This window comes from Anoplolepis gracilipes, chromosome 8 (genome assembly GCF_047496725.1).
Source record: "Anoplolepis gracilipes chromosome 8, ASM4749672v1, whole genome shotgun sequence".
In the NCBI taxonomy this organism is placed as follows: Eukaryota; Metazoa; Arthropoda; class Insecta; order Hymenoptera; family Formicidae; genus Anoplolepis; species Anoplolepis gracilipes.
The window spans coordinates 8,110,229-8,122,685 of record NC_132977.1 but is presented as its reverse complement, the minus strand read 5'-3'; the positions used below and the strand labels follow the sequence as shown (position 1 = coordinate 8,122,685).

At 39.2% G+C, this 12,457-nt stretch overlaps 1 protein-coding gene across 6 annotated transcripts in view; it reads left to right on the top strand.

Moving 5' to 3' along the window:
* The window catches only part of LOC140668531 (uncharacterized), a 75,966-nt gene that overhangs the window by 51,588 nt on the left and 11,921 nt on the right, over nt 1-12,457 (top strand). For 3 of the 6 annotated variants that reach the window (XM_072897612.1, XM_072897610.1, XM_072897615.1), the window contains 6 exons: nt 3,168-3,473; nt 9,305-9,858; nt 10,070-10,689; nt 10,902-11,082; nt 11,183-11,474; nt 11,682-12,419. In XM_072897612.1, the coding sequence (XP_072753713.1) occupies nt 3,168-3,473; nt 9,305-9,858; nt 10,070-10,689; nt 10,902-11,082; nt 11,183-11,474; nt 11,682-12,419 (2,691 nt within the window). Of the gene's footprint in view, nt 1-2,954; nt 3,105-3,167; nt 3,474-9,304; nt 9,859-10,069; nt 10,690-10,901; nt 11,083-11,182; nt 11,475-11,681; nt 12,420-12,457 lie in introns of those variants that run through there. The other 3 variants (XM_072897616.1, XM_072897613.1, XM_072897614.1) reach the window with 3 other exon arrangements.

Below are 12,457 nucleotides of genomic sequence, written 5' to 3'. Positions count from 1 at the left end.
TCCGGTTTACACGCAATCAATCGATATGCCCAACGATCGTCGGGGAGTTATAATTACGGGGCTAATATCTTTACCCCGTTCCTATCTAGAAAATCGACACTAATTGTAGAGATAAAGTCTCCGCGTTCCCTCTCGTGCCTTTCGTCAGGAAAACTCAGAGAGTTGCGTGTCGTTAATGCGCGATATCAAAAAGGAAATGTCAATATATTTCAAAATAAAACGCTATTATTATATTATATTTTCGCAGCACTTAGCGGAGATTTCCTTCGTCCGCGGAAATATCGCGACTGCGATATTATTCACTGTTTCACTTCGCAGTGTCGAACGATGTGTGTGGCTCATCACATCGTTGCAGAAACTCTCGGACTGTAACAAAGTCCGGAGAACACAACACAGATCACACAGTAAAACGTCTTGTACGCGAAGTGACGACGTTTTCCTAATAACATATACGAGAAACGAGTGCGAGACGAAGAGATTATACGAGAAAGCGATGCTCGGCTGATCGTCACAACGCGTCCGCCATTTCGCACGAAAAGTGCGAGCATTCTTCCAAGATGCGTACGTGGCAAAGATTACGCATTTACTCTTGTGCTTCTTCTCCTGCTTTCCTCGCTGAGGAACGATCGAGACTCCAAAAATAATGCTCGATCACCGAAACGTTTCAAGTCTCCTCGAGGAAATTTCTCGCTTTTTTTTTTTTTTTATTATTTTTTTTTTTTAATTTTCTTTCCCGTTTCTCTCTCTATTCGCTCGTTTAACGATCGATTCTACGCGAAAATATTCGAGTATTATCGATAATTCAACAAACAACGAAACGCAAAAATCCTTCTCTCTCATCAGTCAATAGAGCGACGAGGGGGACCACGCCCCGTCCGTGCGGTCGACACGACAGAGGAAAAACATACGCCCAGGCATTGCGACACGCTCTCGCTGCCTCTCTTTCGATACTTTTTCGCTTCTACGAAAAAAAAAACTAGATTTCCAGCGCTCTTCGATTCGTAGAGGACCCTAGTAAAATATCTCCGCAGATAATCCGTCCAGAAATCTCGGCACAACCCTCTCATTCCCTCTCGCGCAAAACAATCATACGACGGCTCGATCCCGTGATGTAGGAGGAAGAATTTTCTACAGTTATTTTCCCTACGATGATATACGCTTATGTGAGGATAACGCAGCAGAGAAGTTATACGAGGCTAAATGGCAGAGAAGTCCTTCGGGGAGAGCAAGCGGAGCGGAGCGGAGCAGAGCAGAGTAGATACGTGCGACTCACGCGAGATTAGACGAACGACTCCCCGGGAGAGTCCCTGAACGTCCGGATGTTTGCGCCTGCGTGCAGCATTCTCTTTTGGAACCGGCCAATCGTCGGGCATCTCATCCCACCGACGAGGCGATATTTCCCCTACTTGGTGATGTGGCCTCCGCGCTGTCTCTGCATACACAGGGTGTGCCAGAAACAACTTTCCGGACGCTCTTTGTTTTCTTTAATTTTGCGCGAAATTCAATATCCCAAGTTCTCTTCACGGTGCAGGGTGAAAACGAGATTCCGCTCCGCGTTGTCCCTCCTATTCTTCTCTGTCCTGTCCTTTCGCCCTTCGCAACCGAAACTTGGTCGATTCAAAATTGCGTCGAGGCCAGACCGAGACGCGAAAGATATCGGGCCGCTACCAATGGCACGATGGAATAACGCGCCACGCAATCGGGCAATAAATCGATATTGGTGTTGCTGGGCGCCCCATTTGCGTTTTAAAAAATTTTCCCCTTCGCCATTCGACTGTATCGTTGAATTATCAGACATTTAGACAAGTCTTAAGATACGGAACTCTTTATCTAAAAATAAAAAAAAAAAACTCATTTCAACTTAAAGTCAATCCGATCACAATCTAATTCGACGTTAAATTGAATTAAATATTGCAATCACAGCATTTAAATAACACATCTATTATATAATAACAATTGTGATCATTGATTGTGATATCAGGAGATATTTCCTGATTAGTTTATAAACTAATTTTTAAATATTGGAATATTGGAAGAGATGCCTTTGAAATGACAATTTATATATGTTTTTATCGTCAGATTAAACGTTGAATTCGATTCAGATTCTGCTTTAATCTGTTTTAGTCGTTATTCGAAGGCATCCTCTTTTTCGTAACAGTGTAATATTTTAAAGATTGCACGGACGGATGCGCCAGTAGTTTGACGCAATCGATGAAGCGCGAAACATTAAAGCCGATGTTTCCTTTGGAACACCTTATATATATATATATATATATATATCTATACACGTCATTTCTTTCATGATGTCCCCGTACCCGCGCTCGACTCGAACCACTTGGCGAGAGCCGTCATGGTTTCTCTGCAAAAACATATCCGCGACGACTTTTATCTCCGCTGATCTGTACGTAAGCGAAGAAAGAGTTCGATCGAGGTCTCGTCTTTCTCTTTTCTCGCTCTTCTGTCGTTTCTCTCTCATTTAGACTTTGTCCTTCTCCCCTTCTCTCTCTCTCTTTCTCTCTCTCTTTTTCTCTCTACTTTAGACTTAATTTCCTGTGCTCGCATCGAGTATCGAGAAAGTTTTCTAGAGGTAAAGGATTACGGGATCTCTCTTTCTCTATATACTTATTTTCTCTCTCGTATCTTTCCTCCTTTCTTCAAAATCCTGAACGATACCGGTGAGATCCCCTTGGCGCAGTTGCCGCGAATAGAAGCACGAGGTTGCCATATCCGGAGCTAGCGAATATTTGCTGACGGAAGACACTTGGGAATAGATAGCTTCTTGAAAATTCCCGTTCGATGTTCATTAAAGAATTTTAAAACGTATAGAGAATGAATGAATTTATACCAATTATTTTACATGACCGACATATTCCACACTATTTGAAATATTTGTAAAATTGTAGAAAAATATATCCCTAAGCAATATATGAAGTATATAAAAAAACAAAAAAAAAAAAAAAAACCTACATTATGAATTTTTGCAATTATTTTCGAAAATTTCGATATCGATTTAAAAATGATGAGTGATGTGTTACAAATTCCACGTCAGTCTTGTTACAATTGGATAAATAAAAGTTAGATAACATCTGACGAAAGCGCTCAAGGTAAAACTCATATTTTCCCGATAGCGTTGACATTTGTTAAATGAAAGATTAATGATGTTTTAGGTATGGACGCGTGCAGAGCGTCAAGCTGCTGCCACGGGGCGAGGTGTGCCCTGTGGACGGAGGTTCCAGCAGTACCCTTGGCGAGGGCAATGAGGGCGGTTCCGGTTCCAGTTCAGGCGGCAGCGGCGGCGGCGGCGGCGGCGGGGGCGGTGGTTCCTCGTCCAGCGGTGTATGCGCGACGGTGGCGTTCATGGATATCAAATCCGCAGCGAAGGCCCACGCGATTGAGCATACGCTGGACGATCGAGTCCTCACCGCACAGTACTACGAACCGCAACATCTTCAGCACAGGTTCCCCTCTCACGGGTGAGTTCCCTTATCACGCGATATTCTTCTATGTACGCACTTTTAAGGTAACGAGAAAGCGAGCCTTTGAAACGAGAGCATTTGGAAGATGTAAGACGCATGATTGTGCGGACGACTGTGTCTCAACAGCAACAAATATCCATTTTAAAAAACATGATGAATGATAACGACAGATGAATATATGTGTATGATTGGCGCACGTGATTCGATTCCTTTTGTCCGATTATTTCGATACAAGTGATAATTCACAGCTTCTGTTATCCATCGATATACGATAAACCAGACGTGTATAAAAATGTATTATAAATCAATTTCGTACTGATCGTAATGCAGATTCGATCATATGTAGTGATTATTTATCGCGCAAAAGTACTAATAAAGTTTCTTCTTCTTCTTTATTGTTCTTTAACAGTATCACGGTGTAAGTAAGAATTTTTTCAATGATTTCGAGACTGTCAATTTCATCTATTTTTTGCTCTAACGGAAAGTTTGCCACAAATTGGATATTTAGTCACGTTATCTTGTGCATTATCTGGGTTTCTCTTATCTCTTCATGGATTTCCTGCAAATTTTAATATAGGTATTATTAAATAATATGCAAGGCATTAAATGTAATAGTAAGAATAATAATTTCGATTTGTATAGCCACACATTCTTTTAGTCGACATGTCTTCGGTCATTCCTTTTTCTCCAAAACAGTCGTGTCCAGGAATAGAATGACATTCTCGGCCTCGCAGTAACACGTACAAGCGCTGATTTACGATGAATGAGTCACGTCCTAGGAATCAATTAAATATCGCACGTTGCAGAAAACAGGTACAAAATGACGACATTGAAATGTCGTTATGAACGGTCGATCATTTCATTATCTCTGCTTTCGTACAAAATTCACGTCCAGTCTGCGAATTGATTGCAAATGTCCAGCTTATTTTTTTTATGACCTTCCATCTCAAATTCAGCGATATATTGGTGGTTTAATTTTTATTATTCAATTTTGTATCATCTATATGTATTTGTATCGCGTTTTAAAATAGTTTCTGCATTGTGTTTCTGAAGCTATGTGGTTTGACAACATGATTCAGTAAATGCAACTAAGAATCGGCAAAAAAAAAGTATTACTGCGTGAATTTCCAACATTTGTAACAGAACGCATCGTTCTACTCGTACATTTTATTGCGTTCAACAATTTTTTTTAAGTACTGCATACTGCAACAGAGATTATGAGGGACGTTTTTTTAAATTGTTAAAGAAGATATGTGATTTTGCGTAAAAAAAAAGGAAATATATTTATTTTAATTTTAAAAGTCTATGAATAATAAACTCTATTGTTCTAAACAGTCTTGCAAAAACATTAAACAAAACTTGGAAAAAGTGAATGCCTAAACACATCGGTCAACATGTAAATACCATAAAAATAAGAGAAATTTTTATGAAAGAAAACACAGTCGGATGTTTTTCTCAGGAAATATCTCACTTTTTTATTTATTTTTTGTTTTTGCGAATTTGTTGATAAAATACAATATTTTTTTCGCGATTCCAAGAATTAATTGTGTTGTGACAATTGTTATTTGATGCCACGTAAAAACATTATTGTAACGACGTCAATAAATATGTAGGCGTGCATAATTCTTTACGCTGATACAAACAATTTGATCGTGATGTCGAATGTCGCGCAAACAATGCATTATCGACATTTTTAGCTTCGTCGCATGCTGATCGTTTTCCGTAATACCACGTGCTTTTATCATAGTAGATACTCTAACAAGTTTAATATTAGAACAGTCGCGGCGAAATAAAATCGTTTCGAGCAACGCAATTTTAACGAAAGTGACAAATGTACTTGACAATACTTCGTGATCGATGAATAACGAATAAATACTAAAATGAGCGGTACAAGTATAATTTTAATCTTATTTCTAATAAATTGCACTATCATAAGTTTATAAAGACATGATCGTCGGTATTTCTGTAACGAAGAATGACTCATATAACAACAGCATTATGGATGCATGGAACTTTAGCACGACCATAAATGGTCTCATGTTTCAAACGTCTAAACGTGTAAATCTATGGCAATAAAGACATACAGCGAGTTTCGACATTTTATATTCGAGTTATTTAAAGCGAGTAGCTATATAATTTCTCAAGTTGAGAACCACTGACGCTCTTATCGTGACTTCGATAGTGGCACAATATCTCTCTCTCTCTCTCTCTCTCTCTCTCTCTCTCTCTCTCTCTCTTTTTTCCTGTCAGATTCGCGCCACGCATTCGCGTTCTATATTTCCTAACGTCGTCACCGCGACCACGACGTGGTCGCCCTCGTCTACTTACTACGCATTTGACAAATTGCATGTGTATACCACTAACAGATAGAGAACCTGCACTTTCTCTATGTGGCATCAACGGCACGCGGCACGTACTTAAAGTTGGAGGCGGTATCGTGTGTCGCGTTCACAGAAGAGTCGCGACTGCCGATCGATCGATCTCACCGCGAAAGAGGGGCGGAAGGCGGAAAGAGAGACAGAGAGTCAGAGAGAGAGAGAGAGAGAGAGAGAGAGAGAGAGAGAGAACCAGAAACAAGCTAAAGATAGAAAGATAGAGAAGGAAGGACAGAGAGTTGGAAAGAAGTAGCGAAAAAAAAAAAGAAGGAAAAAAAATCGTGCGTGCACAGTACGCGCGTTCGTGCACGTCTATATTCACGCGCGCGCGACGGAGGAGAGTATAGCGGCGTCTCATTTCCACGAAAAGTCAGGTGACCGTGACGACGTGGTCGCTCTGGCGATGTTGCCATGTCCCGGCTGCGCGGGCGCTATCGCCCGAGTAGTAACTGTCGAAGTGTGACGGCAGAGGCTGAAACTGAAGGGAAAAGAGGGAGAGAGCGTTAACTGTCAGTGGTGTAGTCGGAAATTTACGAGCCCCGAGAGTTCGACCTCGCCTCATCTCGCTCGACTTCGCCCTTTCGTTTCATCTCCTCACCCTGAGCGCCAGGATTGCGATATTTGAGTCGAGTGGTAATTTTTTTTTTTTTTTACGCGAAAACCAGATTGCACAGTTGCAAAGAACATTTCCGCAATGTTGCTTGTATTTGTAATCATCGAACTAATATAGAATGTTGTCAATAAATCAGATCGACGATATTCTAATTCTTTTTCAAACAATTCACGGTTCATCATATCATCTGCATCTGTTCCTTTTTATCAAATTTTTAATTAATTAATGATTTAATGAAAATTCATGTTTTACTTACATTGCATCAATTTATTACGCACACTTACTAGACAAACAAGAAAAAATATAGCAAATATATGTTTAATAGTCTAATTATTTTATAATTGTTAATTACATTATTAATTGTTATTGTAATTATTATTTACATAAAATGAACTATATTTTGTAAAATAATTTATTTTGCGCAGTCGATCGGAAAAGTTGAATGTAATAAGTTTTATCTTTAAATATACATATATATATATATATATATATATATGTCTTTATAATAATCTTGCAACTGTGTGATATACATTTGTATTAAATTTTAAAAAATAATTAATACGAGATTAACATATTTCACTATTGCTGCAATAGGAATTATCATTTCGCGTAATCATCCAATATAAATCGCTCATAACGAGTGACTATTGCAATAGTCACTTGCTTGATCGTGATTTTTAATCGATGCATTAGATTAGAGTGTATCTATTTTATAACAAACGTCATCGGGTAAAGTCTCGCCGAGATAACGAAATTTACATGAACGGTACATTTCCAATTAGATATGCCTTTCTATTCGTTAATGTTTCTGTTTTAAAACATTTGTACTCGATATTTTCATGTATCTTTAAATTTATACAAGTGAAATTGAATCCAAATCCGACTATGTATAATTGTGTGTTACATGAAGATTTCGATTAAAATTCATAGCACAAAATAAATGTTTATTTCTATATAAAATCGTTGAAGTTTGAATATCTGATAATTTTAAAATTATTGTCGTGAATAATTAAATTTAAATCGAGTCACATTTTATAAGACTTGACGCGCATTTTACACGTATGCTCTTTTACATCACATTTTTATTTACGATAATGTAATTTTTAAATTAACATTTATATTCAAACTTTAAATTAAATTTAGGGATCGTACGTGTTAAGAATTATAGACATGTTGTAGACATGTTGATTCTATAAGACAGGGAGAAGGTTGGAAAAGATTTAAAGATAATTTTTCAAGTAAAGAACACCTAGGGATGTTAGAAAAGCGAATACGTCACTGATACTAAAGCGGTACTCTTACGGCTTCAATATTCGAACTTGTCGTTGGAATGTCTAAATATTTCATATCGGAATTTACGTACTAAGTTTATTGTTATTCCAATTTGGTCTCTATTTTTTCTCTCTCGCGTGACTTGTACAACGTGAATTATCATTTCGTTTTTTGCGCGTGACTGAATGCATATGATAATCAGCTTCTTTCGTTGTAAAGGTCATGAGCATAACAATTTTGTACGAAAATACAGTTGTATCTGATAACCAGTAATAAGTGTATCGAGTGAATACGATAATATTCTCAATTTCTCGCTGAAAATTAAAATAATTTATCTTCTATTAAAATTTAATTTGATGTTATTCTATTTTTATATAATTTTTACAGAGTACCACATAGCTAGGTATAGCTCGAAACTTCTATTAACTTTTAAAATTAACTAAAGATTAATTTTCTATTTATTTATAATCTTACAATACAAATTTTAAAACTTTTGTTTTTTTTATTTTGTTACGAAAATTACATTCACGTCGCAACACACACATTATGTCAAGGAAAAATCATTTCGAATGTGTTGTTAACGTTTATACGCGTTGTACTTCCATGATAATTAACAAATCTGATGAATGACAAATTAATCTTATTTTGCATTTGAATTGTCAACGAGTAAGTAAAAAAACGGCAAAAAGTGTATGTTAAATATATTTAAATTAATCGTGAAGTAAACAAGTTGTAAAGATTAATTAGATAAACGAATAAGATATTGGATTAAGAATTATGATATATATGAATTTCATAGTCGCTTAATGCAGAAAGACTATGCAAATTGTAAGACTATGAAACTATACTATAACAACTATGCAAATATTTGATTTCTCTGGACGTTATATATTGTACGTATATAAGTATGTAACATGAAATCTGTTAGAATCGACCGAAACCAGTTTGTTTTAGATGCAATTTTTTTAAAAGAGAAAGCGTTTGCCCTGTGCCAATTCTCTTTCATAACGACAAACAAAATTGACCATGTGATTAGACGACGATGACGGACGGCACAGATTGAAAAAGATTGGAAATTATTAAGCGAATTAAGTGCAAAAGATATTCCAAAGGCAATACGTAGACATGCAGATAGTATAAATAATAATAGAAATATTTTTGTTTTGGAACACACATTATTTTTCAAAAACAAAACAACAGTATAAAAAAAGTATACAAACAAAAAAAAAATATCAGATAATACAACAAGAATATAATAATAATAATAAAATATAATATAAGAATAATGCAATAAAATATTGGAAAAATATGCGGAAAATATGAAGATATAGAAATAAAATATAAGAGAAGGAAGATAATATACGTTTCTTCGCAAATTGAAGTATTTGATTGATACTAGCTTAGAATAACACTTTTTTATCACGCAAACTGTTAAATAAATAGACACAACGCTATAACAAAATAATTGGATATATATATATATATTTCATAACGATTCATCGAACCGAGTACCTACCTATCAATCCTATTCTAAGCCGATGACTAAGCCCGGTTTTTCTGTCTTTCAGAAGTTCGGAGGATCATGGATCCAGTGGCGGTAGCGGGGGAGGAAGTGGCGGAACAGGCGGCGTTTCCGGCGGTAGCAGCGGTAGCGGGAGCACCGGTTCCGGGGTCGGCGTTAGCGGCGGCGGTGAACGAGGAGAGAGGGGAAGCGAGAATTTCGACTCACGTGGTTCCCACGGCAGCTTCTACGGTAGCGAGAGGAGCAACCGAGTGGTTGGCACCGGGAGTGGCGGCGTCGTCGTCAGCGGTGGCAGCGGCAGCGGTGGCAGCGTCGTCGGTGGTCATCCGGCGGACTCTTCGACGGGGGACCCCAGTTATATATCCCGCCGTCCACCACCTTCGAGCTCTTATCACGTGACATCGAGCAGGGCGAGGGATCGGCTATACCCAAGAACCGGCCCGTACGTCTCTGGGCCGCCGCCCCCGCCCCATTTAGACCGTCATCGTGGAAGTCTGCCGCCGTCGTCCTGGTCAACATATGAGTCGACGAGTTCAAGGTATGGCAGCGGACCGCCGCCACCCTCGCCCGCCACCAATGACTCTTACCAAGATGAACAAGGTAATTATCTCTAGAGAGTGAGATTGTTGTTGACGAGCTAAGAATACAGTCTGATTGTGCAAGTAGTTTTAAATGCTTAAGTGTAGAAATTCTGATAAAAATTTTGATTTTTGAAGAAAATTTTGTGAAGAAAAACCAAATGTTTCAGGATACTTTTTAAACCGTTCGGTTCAGCGTGTATTTAATTTCCGTCATTTCTTTTCTCCTGTAGGAGGTGGCGGAGGTGGTGGTAGCAGTAGCACTGGTGCTCTACGACAACACAAAAAGCAACGCAGAAAATCACGCAGTGGGAGCAGTTCACCGAGTGGTAGCAGTCGCTCCGGAAGTAGCAGCAGCAGTCGAAGTGGTAGCTCGGGCGGCAGTACTTCCGGAGGTAGCACATCGCCCGGTAGTTCACCACATCGAACGAGCAATGTGTCCGTCATAGAGGATCGCCGACCGATAGCCATCTGCGTGAGGAATCTACCCATTCGCAGTAGTGATTCTTCCCTCAAAGATGGTCTTTTCCATGAGTACAAGAAACATGGCAAGGTGACGTGGGTGAAGGTTATTGGTACAGCCAACGAGAGATACGCCCTAGTCTGTTTTAGAAAGCCCGAGGATGTCGAAAAGGCCCTCGAGGTTTCTCAAGATAAGCTTTTTTTCGGGTGCAAAATCGAAGTGGCTCCCTATCAGGGCTACGATGTCGAGGATAATGAGTTCAGACCGTACGAGGCGGAACTCGACGAGTATCATCCAAAGGCGACGAGAACACTATTTATCGGAAACCTTGAAAAGGATGTTACTGCATCCGAGCTCAGAAAGCATTTTGAACAATTTGGCGAGATAATAGTAAGTTGGAATTTAATTTTTTAACAATCAGTTAAAAAATTAGTTGTCGACAACAGAACAAACATTGAATATAAAAATGAAAGTAAAGTAATAAAAACGATTGTGTGAATAAAAATTATATCTAAATAAAATCTTATCTGAATAAAAATAATGTGTAAGCTTGTAATACACACTAGGACAAATTAATTATACTCTGTCATATTTGCTTGTAGGAAATTGATATTAAGAAACAAGGCGCCGTATCGAGTTACGCTTTCTGTCAGTATTCGGATATTGGTAGTGTCGTCAAAGCCATGAGGTCGATGGATGGCGAACATTTGGGTGCGAATCGAATAAAACTCGGATTCGGAAAATCGATGCCCACACCCTGCGTTTGGGTTGATGGCATTGGAGGTAAGCGCATTTATATTATACTTATTGTCATCGATTATTTTAGTAACGGTAAGACCAGTAAGGACCAAATCGTCACATTTGACTTTCTTTTTCTTTTTAGATTGTATGTCTGAGAAGTTTTTAAGCTTGCAATTCAATACATTTGGACCGACAACTCAGGTAGTGGTAGATCGTGAGCGTGGCCATGCTTTGGTCTTTTTCGATCAAATAAGCTGCGCTCAAGCTGCCGTGAAAGAAATGAGGGGAGTCACGGTTCGCGGCCGCCGTTTGCAAATCGATTTCGCCTCAAGAGAATGTCAAGAAACTTTTTACGAACATCTCGAGCGTCAAGGAAACACTAGTGAAAAACCTTGGGACTCGAGACCTTCGCCAGCGTCATCGTTTGACATGACGTATGTATATTTTTTTATGTATACATTTTTTCTTTCTAATTAGTGTATCTTGATATGAAATATCTTCACTTGAAATAATTTTTATTTTTGATTTTATTACATTATGTATAAAGTTTTACCAATATAAGATGCATGCTTACGTATACATATAAGCTCACGACTCATAATCAAGAACTTAAAACAAGTGCATTTGTGATGCATTCGAAGGATTCCTTCTAGGCGGGAGCGCAACAGCTTTGATTCTGCAGTGACGGTGCCGAGTTCGAGCAACAGATTCACGCGCTATGATACGCCCCCGCGATCTAGAACGACGAACTATTCGCGGACTTCTGGAGGCAGTACACCGGGCGCGAGTCCAGCTCATCCGACAGCATTATCACGAAGTAATAGACGATCCTATCAAGATTCTTATTACGATGGTGATTATGCCGAACCGACGTCGAGACGATTTCGCAGCTACGATGAGTTTAGTCAAGGCAGTGGTGCGAGTCACGACGACTACCAGAGTAGCGTACTCAGCGATGGCAAACTTAACGACGATGATTGTCCGCCACCGTCACGACGGCACGCAGTGCAAAGCGTTGTTACGAGTATCGAACCGCCTGCGCCACCGCCACCGTTATTACCTCCGCCCGATATTCGGCATCTCCAAAAGGAACGTGTCCATCTGCTGGAACAACTTGAGGAGTGCCATAGTAGCGGCGATGAGGTCGGTTTTGTGTCAAAGAAACGCGCAAAACTTGATAACTCGTCGACGACAATACTCTGCGAAGACGAAGAGCCGGAAATTGCGTCGTTACTTGTTACCTCGCATTCTAGTAGAAAAGGAATGGACTTTAGACGCGTTAGTGATAGCAAAGTAGTAGTGCACCATAGCACAAGAAGGGGTAGTTGTGAGGGTAGAGGTCCTGGACCTTGTAAACGCCGTCGGGATGCCACTAGCAGGTGAGTTGTGTTGTTACATTTAAAAGAAAAAAGAAAAG